We start from the raw sequence: 12,489 nt of genomic DNA on the forward strand, positions 1-12,489 counted from the left end.
CGTGCAAGCACTATCCAATAAGAGGCTACTAACGTGACGTAAAGGCGCACGCCCTCGGTCGTCATCATCCGCGTAGCCGAGTGAGCTAGTGGACCGGCCTTGCTCGTTGGGGTCGCAGTCTGGACGGAAGGCGTAGAGTTCGGGCTGTCGCAAATTCGGCAAAAACAGCTAAAAGGCCTCCAGTTTCTTCAGTTTCCAGTGCAACCTACATCCAGTAGAGCCAGACAAAATGATGTCCGAAAAGAGAAAGAAGGTAAGCCTTTCCCGCTGGCCGTTGTACAGCTGTTTGATAGAATATAGCGCGCTCCAGGAGATGCTTAATTTGAGTGATTGCAAAGTCTGGTTTCTGTTTTGTACTTTTGTATTCCTGTATGATTGCGCTTGTTGCCTTAAGTATAATTTTCTTATGAAGCGTCATGTTCTTATCGTATGCCATGACTAGATTCACTTTTGTATGTTTTGCCATTCAATGGTGATGCCGTTGCAGAGATCGTGCCGTTCGTTATCGCTTTAACGTTGCTGGATCAGCATGTGTGCCATCGGAAAGCACTCAGCGCTGTACTTTCGAGCAGCATGAAGTCTACTGGCAGCCACTTGCATTAGGGTCACCTTCAGAGTTCGTAGCCGCCGCGCGTTATTGACCTCCCTTGCGCGCTTGCTGTGTTTTGCAATCGTGTTACTTTCCGAAACTTCGCAAGTTTCATTCTTTCGAGATGAAGTCCAAGGCGACTGATATTTTGTCACTACCGTTAATGTTCGGCGCGTCAACTGTGCGGAGTTGCCTCATTTAGCTTTCGTGGTGCGTTGACAGTTGCCTCTGGGGAATTGCATTGGCGCGTGATACGCGGCGCTTCACAGGTCGATTTTTCGTCGTATCTTTCCGTGTGTCACTGTTGTGTAAACGTTTGTGTTCCTGTGCGATGCTGCTGAGACAGTCTTCGCATATATATGATTATCAATCAACCCCGCAGCACGGCCTTGTCGTCAGTCGCCCTGTTCGAGGAAAACTAGTAGCAAGCGATGCAGGCCAGGGAATGCATATTTATCGCTCTCGCGCCGCCGATTTCTTCGAATCTCTTGCAACGCGCGCGCGTGTATGAACGGACATGTGACCGGCCGCATGTACGCACGTTTGCGCCTTTCTCGCCCTTGCAGCCGATGGAAAGGCGGCTGGGGAAAAGTTACCGCGTGCACCTTTTCGCGGCCCGCAGCTCCTGGTTGACGTGGCTGCTTGTCTTCATCTTTCCATGTGAACACGGGTGTTGTTTCCCCTAGAGGTGCACTCATTCTTCTTTTGAAATTACTGCCCGCGTCTGCGTCTTTGCAGTGAGGCCATCGTAGGTGCGTGTGTGATGATTGCTGGTGTGCAAACCGGTCCACCTTGAGATCACTAGCACCTCCAGACCCTCGCCCCCGTTTGCGACTCTCTTCCTTCTGTTTCTTTATTTCTTTTCCTCGCTGGAATGTGGCCTTGCCATTTTTACTCGGGAAACGTTTTCTTGTAGCAACCACTAGGCTCTTGCGCCTATTAAGCCGTGTTTACGTGGTCCGTCGACAACCACTCACGGACGCGACCATCGGAAAATTATACCGACTACCTACACGACAAGCATAAGCATAATTTTAAGATTGATGTAAGTCGTGTTTTTGTCTAATTTGCACCCCTTGGTAGCTTTTCTCCAGCTGCGGTCAATTTTGTTCATTCCGTGAATACAAGTTCCTAAATCATATGTAATGTTTCCCACTCTCATTCTGCATGCACGTTTTTCTCAGTACTGCCGTGACAGCAGCGTAAGCGGCTAGGGGCGACAATATTTATCAGCAATACAGTTAAAAGAAATATGGATGGTGGGGAGGGGGCGCGACAAAAGTTATTATAATGAACTCCGTTACCATTACTTAAATTTTAATCAGATTATTAATTGTAATATTGTCAACTGAATGCACTACCTAACTCCTCATGGAAGCGACGTTGCTCCTGGTTGAAGGGATTTTAAAAAAAGTAAGCATGAAGTGTCAGAAGGGAACGGCTGGATATGGCTCATTCTATATATAACCCATTTCGTGACGCTAGACCTGATCGCGTCACTCTTACCCACACCTGCAAGGCATGACCGCCCAAAGTTTTCGTTTAGCGTTGCCAGGTAGCTGGGCCGCACGTGTGGTGTTTTTCCTACTGATTGCCGAATGGCGCGCAAAAATCGCCCGTCCGTAGACAGGCACGCTGACATTTTCGTTCTCATGACTGAGCCTGGCTCAGCCAAATGAAAGGCGTTCGCATAAACACGGACAAAAGCAAGGCTGTTGTCATTTTCGTTCCCCTACTTCTGTCCATGTTAGCACGCCTTTCACTAACATGAATCCCTATCAACTTTCTCGGTCGTTCCAAATGCAAGGCGATCCATCTGCTGCGTTTCGATGACGAAATGTTGCAACCATGTGCTGGAACACCGCAACGGCCTCATGAGGTCCACATTTAGAGGGAACACGCGGCGCATGCGCATGGAGTCGTAAGGGCGGCGCGTGACCCGCTTCATCTTCTCAGTTTCCTACAACATAAGCTGCAATCGCTGAGCCACCGTGGGAATGTTGGGAAGTACGATACGATTTGTCTGATCTTCGTGCCTGTGGATTCGTTTATTACGCTTTTTATGCCTTCAGTGTCGTAAATGTCGGAGCAATCTATAATTTTTGAAGTGCAGAAGACGCACAATCGGTAATAATTGCAACGGTTCAGCTTGTCGAGGTGGCTAAATCTAAATACGCCAAGCCTTCAAGGCACTGGCTTGCCCGCGATAATTTCATAAGGGCGTTATGTGTCGCTTGTCGATGCATGCGTCCGTGTCGTAATGTTTTGAATATCGGGCGTCTGCGCTAGAGGTCCTGAGTTCGAATCCTGTCGTCAGACATCCGCCTTTTTCACGGCGCGACGATGGAAAGCCCCCCCCCCCCCCCCCCCCCTCGAAAAAAAAAAAAGGCGTTCGGACGCGCGCTGCTGCTAAACATTCGTGCCGTGTACCGCGTTGAAACTCCACTGCTAGCTCGACGTCGGCGTGGTGCCAAAAACTTGCCTAGCGTAAGACTGCAACTCCACTTTATAACAAAAAGCGGTCAGGGCGTGGTCCGGACTGCACCGTGAGCCAAGTAGTTACCGTCTTTCATTGATGGCTAGCAAATAAAAAGGAAAACCCGTGCGTTACACTTGGGCGACACTTAAAAAACATCACGTTGCTGACGAAGTCTTGCAGCATCGGCCCTCACTTGCTGGTGGTGGCAGCGCGTGACTGACTTCACGTACTCGTTTAAGGCGCGGTAACACTGGGTCGATACGAGACCGACAAGACCCTGACGCCAACGGCTGGCCGTCTATTCAACACAATTTGTCGCTCATACCATTTTAGCATACCAGGCCGACAACGACGCAACCGACGAGCCCGATTTGTCGTATATACTGCGACGGGCCTTCTTGACGACGGCACCGACAAAATAAGCGTGCCGACCATCGTTCGACCGAACCCCGCGCCATCGGCCGTCGAACCGACAACGCGATAGCGACTTCACTTGTATATATAATTGATCGCGCTCAAAATGAGTCTGACATGCTTACCACGTTGAAGTGCACAAGCGTCAACCCTCTCAAGCCATTGGCTAAGTTTGAAGCAATATTGATCATGTTGAGCGAAGGCTAGGCCTGGCGCCGCCGAGCTTGTGCACCCGCTACCGGCGGACCTGAATTGCAATGCAAGCAGTTAGGACGAAAGGAACGGCATTTATAGTTTAGTTCTGACCTTAGCGATTTGGAATCAACGACACCTTGCACGGCGCGTACACAATAAGCTGCAAGCGGCGACACAGCGCTCTGCCATCATACATCTGCATCATAATTCGTATGCTGCTGGTTGCATTCACTACGTAGATGGGTGAGTCCTTACGTGTTGTTATGCTGACACATTTCTCAATTCCAGAGATGCACTGTTTACGTCTGCGTCAAACGGGAAACAAGAGACTGTGCATTCGGTACAGCAGCATAAACAACCGCCTCGCTCAGTTATATCAACGGTGTCAACGATGACATCCGCGTTATCGCGAGAGAACAACACAGCCTATAAATGAGCGCTTATGCAAGCACGGTTTTCTCTACTAATGCCTTATAGCGCGCGGAAACGAAATATGATGAAGTTAAAGAAAAGCGAGAATCGGTAATAAATTAACAGCCCATAATATATGTATCTGGATCACAGATGGCGTTGTTTGTGTGGTCCGGCCGCTCGTATTGACTCGTCTCAGAGTGGACCACCACCACGCATATCGCATATATGTATGCTTCGCAACGTTTTGACATTATTTCATATCAGCGATGCACCTTTACCCCAATATTCGACGCTAACAACGATCTGTGACTGTTAATGTCGATGTAAACAAATGCACTGCTTTGGCAAATTCAACGCGGAAGGCTGCACTCGAAGACTTATTGAATATGCGAAATGTCTAAACGATGTGTAAAAAGGATACAAAAAGCGACCTCTAAGGGCAGAAATCAGCGACAACAAACTTCCAAGGCAGCCGCGTCGGCAGACGGAACTCGGCTTGCCTTTATCGTGCGCATTGTTAGCACAACGGCGCGCTCAGGCCTGCTCACCCGTTAGTCGCCGAGTTCTACATGACTTCCAGAAACGACATGCTGCATCGGAGAAGCCATTAATAAATAATCGCGATCCACTAAACGCGCAACCGACGCACGCTCAACATGGGTGCAGGTTCACAAATCAACCGGCGATAGCCCGGCACCCTTCCAAAACATTTTGAGCGACGTGCGGCAGACGGCAGCACCGGAAAAGGAAAATGGCGGATTTTAATAATCTTTATTTTATTGTTTATTACGCACTACATTGTTGGTAATGACGCGTTTACAAAGTCGCGAAGCCATTTGAAGCCAGAAGGACGAAGTTTAGGCAAATGAAGGACGAAGTTTAGGCAAATGGGCACGTACTTCCCATAATTCCCACGCTGGTGGTACAACCGCTCCCATTGCTGCTCCCGTGGACACTAGCGCCAGAGTTCCCTCTAGTAATTATTGTACGAAACTCTATGCATCGGCTACTTCTCCGCCCCTGCACTCGGCAAGCGCTTCCTTTTTTGCGCAGTGCACCTGCTGCTGGGCGAGTAATCGGCAAGCAAGAAAAATTGGTCTTGTTTGTTGCTACAGTCTCACGCCAGTTTTAACTGGACTCGGTTCATGCTCGTTGAAGCAACGTCCGTAGCAGCTCCATAGTTCGGATATTTGCGGCATCAGTTGGACATGCAGTTTTATGAGAATTATTCTGTTACACCAACACGTGCGCGCAGTGAACGGAACTGTGAATTCTGCAAAAGTGATAACGAAGCCTGTCACTTCCGCATTCTTGTGTCAGTGCTCACCGTTAAGCAGTCATGTTTTTCACATACTTCTCGCAGCAACTGGCCACTTTTGATAACAGACAAGGAAGTTGAATTCCGATGCAGCGAGGATACCAAGCTTCCCCTTCCAGCCATAAAATTTCCGCCTATTCAACAAACGGGAGGCAGATTCGGTATCAGTTGCTTCACACTGCGAAAAAGAAATGCAGACGACGCGGAAAACGCACCGCCCTTATGATCCGCGTTTTCAAATCTCGCCAGCAGTTAACGCTCCGCGGACCGCCGGCCAAGGCTTCAGAGAACTTCAGAATCGGTAGGTGTCTGGATAACTTATTTGTCCTTACTCAGTGCATTTAAATATACAGAGTAGAACGGATACCGTTATATGTGGCTTTTTAGACATTACAACGCAGACCCCAACATTTTGTGGCGTATTCTGAAAGGGAAAGGCTTAGGCTACGATTGCATACAGCTTTTGAGAGATTTACCTGGAAAATACCGTTTGCGTTGAATGGGAAGGGATGAGGAGCGAGGCGAAAGTTGATATCAACAAGGGACTGAGGTAGGGGTTCCCTTTATCCCCACTGCTGTTTATGATGTACGGTTGCAATTCGAGTTAACGAAGTCATGACCACGCTTGAATTATTTCGTTAAATCGGGAAAGGAATATTTCTGTCCTTCGAAATCTAAAATTGTAACCTATATCGAGACGAAAAAGCTACCGCGGCATTGTATTTGCAGCCAAACCAGCCATCTGCCGCATAAACCATGAAATAATGAAAGAAACCTCCGCCGCCCCTGCCGAGGCGGTGTTGAGTCGGCTGTTCCGATCATGGGCGAGGCGTGCAGCATCGCCAAAATAAAGATAGGGATGTGACCATGGCGCCTAGATGTTTCCACGCGATAGCTTTAGAGCGCACGCTCGAAGAAAAACCCGTCTGTGTCAAAATTAGAAATCGCCGCTTTTTTTTACTCATATATATATATATATATATATATATATATATATATATATATATAAAGGACAAACTTTGTTTAATCGAGTGCGGCCAAGTTTGTTTCGTTAATTCGGGTGGATGATAACATTGAACCCTATGGGTACCTGCCGGGGAATGGAAATTTCTTCGTTAGATCGGCAACATCGTAAAATCGGGTTTCGTTAGATCGAGTTCTAACTGTACACGGCAAGGATGGGAAGGGCGCTAGAGGGAAGTAATATCGGGTTTAATCTTATACAAACAGGCGGGTACAGTAGTAGAGCAGCAGCTTCCAGGTTTGTTTTATGCGGACGATATTGTGTTGCTAGCTAACAAGCAAAGTGATATGCAACGTCTGGCTGATATCTACGGAAAGGAAGGCGAGAATTTAGGCCTTCTGGCGTTAGAAAAACCAGGTGTCATGGTATTCAATGAAAACAGTGAACAGACAGTGTCATAACAGGGCCAGGAAATACTTCGGGTAAAATAATATAAATACCTTGGTATATGGATAAACGAAAGCAATAGCTATATAGAAATACGGGAAGAAACGATAACATCAATGGGGAAGAGAAATGCGGCCATCAGGAAACACAGAGCACTATGGGGATACAATAGGTACGAGGTGTTCCGGGGTTACGTGGAAAGGTGAATGGTTCCAGGACTTAATTTGGAGATGCGGTTCTTTGCTTGAAGCCAAGGGTACAATCAGGACTCGATGGCAACCAAAGGTCAGTGGGACGCCTCGCATTGGGCGCTCTCGGGAAGACTACGAATAAAGCTGTGCAGGGTGATACGGGCTGGACAATTTTTGAAGTGAGGGAAGCTCACAGTAAAATTGATTATGAGGAACGTCTGAGGAATATGGAAGAAAGTAAATGCGCTGGGAGAGTTTTCAAGTACTTGTACTAGAAAAACATCGATTCACAGTGGAGGAAAAGAACTAGGAAGCTTATCAGCAAGTGTACAACCGGTATGATGAGCAACATGGCAACAGAGAACGTCAAGCGGGAAGTCAAAAAGGCTGAGATAATCTCATGGGTGACGGCAATGTAAAAGAAACCTGCTATGAGTAACTACTTAAGAGGAAAAAACAAAATTAGGAAAAAAAAAACAATTTGAAACTCAAAGGGAAGCTCATTACTTTTCGAAGCGAGATTAGGATGCCTTAGAACACGCACTTATAAAGCGAGATACAACAAGGAAGAAGCATGTAAGATACAATTGGAAGGTTTGGTGGAAGTGGGGAAACGACAAACAACGGTGGCGTACCAAAACAAAGTTCCATGCAATAGAAGCTCAGAAAATTTGGTATAGGGAATTCTTCGTGGTTTTATTTTTTTCCTTTCGTTTATTTTTAACGTAGGTAGGATATTATGCAGTATAATAACAGGAGCTTGGTGGGGCAAACCACGGCCCCGTTCCAAAAGGGACGCTCATAGCATCCATCCACCAACGCGCTCCCGTGTCCCCTCTAAGAGTGGATTGTACTGCACATCAGTGCCTTTGAAGCGTTTTTTTTTTTCTCTTTCTTTATGAACATCTGACATCGACGATGTCACGGTACAGAAATCTCGCATCCGTGCCAGACTATGTGTCCAAGACTATATCTTAAAGACTGTGTAAAATTCGCACAGGCAGCTGCTAAGCGCGGATATACCGGGAGTGCAGTTCTTTTTGGTCGCTCTCGTTCATCGCTTTGGCTGAGGAAACTCGGCAAGTTCCTTTGTTAAAGGAAAGCTGTTCAAACTGTATCACCTTGCGTAAATTTAAAGGGAGACGTGGCTCTGAGTAACAAACTTTAATCGAAACCATGCCATTTTGGAACTGTAATATTTCGTTGCCATAATTAAAATAAAAAAAACGAAACTGAACAATCACGCGTATCCAGGCTCTTAATACGGCGCATGCTGTTTGTGATCCTAGTTGCGGGGACGTTGAGCGTCGCTGCGAGTCGCAGTCGCATCGGAAAGAAAAGTGCGTAGAATGTTCCGAAGTCTCCTCACTGACATCTGCGGTTCCAGGTTTCATGTTTAGTTTATCACTGGCGGTCGCGGTCACTGCCGAGCGCTCTGCAGAGGGGGCTTGCCGATAAGCATGGAAAAATCCTACAACTGCGCTGGTAAACTGCAGCTGCTGTTGCATATTTTTGAAGCAGTGTCCAGTGGAAAACCGGTTCAGACCCTGCGCGTGAATGGGGAGCGTGCAGCGGCGTTTTCAGTTAAAGGTAGCGATCGAACGCTTGTTTTGTTTCTTGTTCTTCGCTCGTGGAATCCTACTGATAGTTGAGCTTTCCGTCAACGAGGAGGGGGGGATAGTTCATATCAGCGTTATTATTACTATTTTTTTGCATTTCGCACAAATGAAATGCAATACCCAGGGGCTGAAAAGCTGCATATGACAGCTCGAAAGTTAACCTTTTGAGTTTTCTTTTGTTTTCTGTATAAATTAACATAACCGGCCGCCTTCTTTCTCGGAGACCAAATTGTCGCACGATTTATTTTGTCCATCGGCAAGAGTAATCGCTGCACATCTATTTAGTTACTCGCCGCGGTAGCTGTGTAGCTATGGCTGCTGAGCACGAGCTCTCGGGTTGGATTACAGGCCGCACTAATGGCGGCGAAAATGCTTGGGCGCACATTAAAGGACCCCGGATGGCCAAAATTGATCCGGAGCCCCCCTCCCCACTAGGGCGTGCCTCATACTCAAATCGTGGTTCTGGCACGTAGAACCCCAGAGTTCAGTTAATTTAGACTGTCGAATCTCCCCTCCCCCACCGTGTTCCAGTTGGGCCCAGCCCGGGAGCATCAGGCTCTCGTCAGCAAAGGGCGTGTGCAGAGCCCACAATCTAGGTGGTGTTGGCAGAGCGCGGAGGAACGTTTCCTGCACGCGCCGTGAAAGCCTGTGCCGCTTTTTGTTTCGTCGAATGGGCTCGTGGGATGCTGTTGGTTGAAGAGCGTTTCACCACAGCGTTCATGTCGTTGCGTGCGGCTGCAGAGTGAGCTGCGAGAATCGGTGGGCTAGACTGGTGAAGCAATCTTTCAGAACTGTCGGCGCAGAGGTGTTGGTTAGAGGCACATAAATGAGTCCTATAACTTCCATTTCTTGAATTCTGTGCCTAAGTTAGTGTTACAAGCTGCAACTTCAAGCTGTAATATGCAGCTTTTCAGCTTCTGGCTCCTGCATTTGGCTTGTGCGAAATGCAAAAAAGTAACGCTGACATGAACTATCCCCTCTCCTCGTTCGTGGGAGGCTCAACTACCAGTAACCCACAACTATACAGAACGGCTCGCCGCGGATTCGACGAGGGTGCAACGTCAAAGGTTTTTAATGTATACTTTATTGTTGGGTCGTTTTAGCGCAGACAAGATTCTCCAAACTACCCAGGCGGTCTAAAAGTTTAATACGCAAAATATCGTTCTGTATCTATAAACGACTAACTAAAGCGGAGGAGAGGTCATAGTCTTTGACGTCACAGGAAGCTGGGTCGGGATCTTCAAGGGAGCTTGCGTACTGTGCGGATTCGAAGGGCTTGCGATATCGTACACAAAAGCGAGATGGTCAGCCGCCATTCGCTTTTGCGTACTGTCTGCCTTGCCAAACCTCCGCTCGCGGTAAGAGTTAGCTTTTCGGTGTTCTAAAAACGCAACGTAGCTCAATATTCTTCTTTAGTGTCACTTTAACGCGGGTTTCATGAGAAGCATGTCGAGGTATGTATGGAGGAGGACAGAATGGGTGTACGTGGGTCAGTCAAGCGTTTACTCGTTGAAGTATAGATTTCCAACAGGTACTGTATGCGGGCTACAGTTAAAACATCTCGGAATCAAATTCCCGCCGCGTCGGCTGCATTTCGATCGGGGTGAAGTGCAAATATGCCTGTGTACCGTGCCTTGGGCGCACGCTGAAGAACTCGCGGTGGTCGAAATTAAACCCGAGTCCCCCCACTACGGCGTAGCTCATAATCATATCGTGGTTTTGGAGCGTGAAACCCCAGATTGTTTTTTTGTAGTTGAAACGTCTTATTAATCGTTAGCGCTTCAACGAGATACGGAACACGAGGACGCTAGCCGTGTATAGAACAGCGTTTAAAAATATCTGCAATGCCGAATGAGGCAATACATTACAGTATTGCGTGTCTGGCTGTCGAACGCGTGGATGAGGCAATGCATGAACAGTCCGCTGTTCAGGCCGTTTCACTGAAGCGTGCGCATGTGCAGACCTGTTCGCGCGACGCCGCGCAACTTTTAAAACGAGAGCGGCAAGTCAATCTCGACAACGGGAGATGGGGGCAGCCGAACACATGTCTTCAGCACGAATATATATATAGAAAGGCCCCGTGCTCATGGTAATAGTTGGCGTGGCGCTGTTAGCTCGCTATGTAGCGGTCAAAGGCAGGCATTCGGTAGTTTGCATGGCGCATGCGGGCTCTCGGCATACCGAACGTTTGACAGTGTTGTAACGTTCACACCACTACTAACACTGGCAACTTTCTTCACCTTCTTTGGCTGCTCGACTAGTGGCATGATTGCGCGTGACAGACTTTACCAGCAAGCATGTATGTGTTAGTGCACGTGCGCTGATTTCGTGGTCTGGCGAACACACATCGCTTGTCACACCCGCTGCGAGCGACGAGCAATCCAGCACGCTTGTTTGAATGGCATTACGCCTGCAGACATATCGTAGGGGACGTTTAGTGCGGCATGTCTTTTAACTATAGAGGCCTGGCGTTTGCGTCCGGAGGTGGCTGCTGCCTATCTAAGCAGGGGCCTAGCATCGGTGTACAATTACAGGAGGGAAAATAAAGGCGAAAAAAGTGACAGTGCGTACTTTGGGGCGGACGACACTTAATGAAGGACCTGTGCAACGTGACGTTCGTGCTGTGGTGAAAAGTATGTTGCGAGGGCGAGAGGACTGTAAAATGAATGTGAAATCTGTACTACAAGGGCGAATCAGAAAGTCTTTGCCCTTGTATTTTTTAGCCAAATTACGGCTGTAAATGCCAAGTCAACGTATCCATTCCCAGCGGTGGACCTTTCTTGTAGTGACCCGGCCTTATCTGCCGGTAGCTCCGCGGCACGGCGCGGCTGTCAGTTGTTGAAGATGGCGGCTGTGCTTCACACGTCCACTGCGTACGAGCAACGAAGTGAGATTCGTTTTCTATGGAGCAAAGGACGAACGCCCATTGAAATCCACAGGGAAATGCAGCCCACGTATGGGGAAAGGTGTCTCGCTTTGAGAAGTGGGAGGCGGTGGTGTTGCGAGTTCGCAAAAGACCGTGAAGACTTGCATGACAATAAGCGTTCGGGGAGGCCGCGTGCGTCGGTGACTGACGACAACACGGCGCAGGGGCATCTGAAATTTAGTGCTGCGATGGGACAGATGTCTGACCCGGTGTGGGGACTATGTGAAAAAATAGTGTAAGGTTCGTAGAATAGTGCGTATATTGATAATTACGTCTATGTACTTTATTTTGGCTAATAAAAAAATGGGGGCAAATACTTTCTGGTTCGCCCTTGTAAAACAAGTAGTGGTGCGCTCGTCGGCCGCACGCGTGACATCTGAAAACCGCAATGCGTCGGGCTGTCACTACAGCGTGTGTCGGCGGGCATGAATTTCGCTAATGGTGCAGTCATTGCATCCGCGCCTTTCACTCGTGGGGATAGGCCAAGGGACCCACACAGAAGCCCCGTCGTGCGTGATCTTGGTTTCTGCGTTCGTCTCGAACTATCCTGGTCCGTACGCGTCGTTGGAAGGGAAAAATAGTAAACTATCACCACTGCGGATGGAATTCATTTCGTCAGCCCTTGTCCACAGTATTCTTGGTTTGGACCACGTAATGGAGTCTGCACGCGTTTCGGGTACAGAAAGTGTTCTGTTGCGCATACTCATTTTATTACTAGTCTGAATAATGGCCTGAACGAGGCTCACGCTTCACGCAACTGTCGTATCGTAACTTTTCTAAAAGTGACGTCACCTTGCGTGTTGGTTGATAGTGGCAGTAAGCCGGCGTTCATTTCGACAGCCGCGTTCGCTTTAACCATGTTGTGCGCCATTATCGTTTTAAAACCTGTGTAGCGTCTTGCACTGCCGTGCTTTTGTGCTTTTCGCCGTTTTA

At 48.2% G+C, this 12,489-nt stretch overlaps 1 protein-coding gene across 1 annotated transcript in view; it reads left to right on the forward strand.

Annotated features, from left to right (window-relative positions):
* The first annotated feature begins 68 nt into the window (after positions 1-68).
* Hex-A (Hexokinase A) overlaps positions 69-12,489 on the forward strand; it is a 43,302-nt gene continuing 30,881 nt past the window's right edge. Inside the window, exon 1 of the mRNA XM_050191114.3 lies at positions 69-253. Coding sequence (XP_050047071.1) covers positions 230-253 — 24 coding nt within the window. The 5' untranslated portion in view covers positions 69-229. The remainder of the gene's footprint in view (positions 254-12,489) is intronic.

This window comes from Dermacentor andersoni, chromosome 1, assembly GCF_023375885.2.
Source record: "Dermacentor andersoni chromosome 1, qqDerAnde1_hic_scaffold, whole genome shotgun sequence".
NCBI lineage: Eukaryota > Metazoa > Arthropoda > Arachnida > Ixodida > Ixodidae > Dermacentor > Dermacentor andersoni.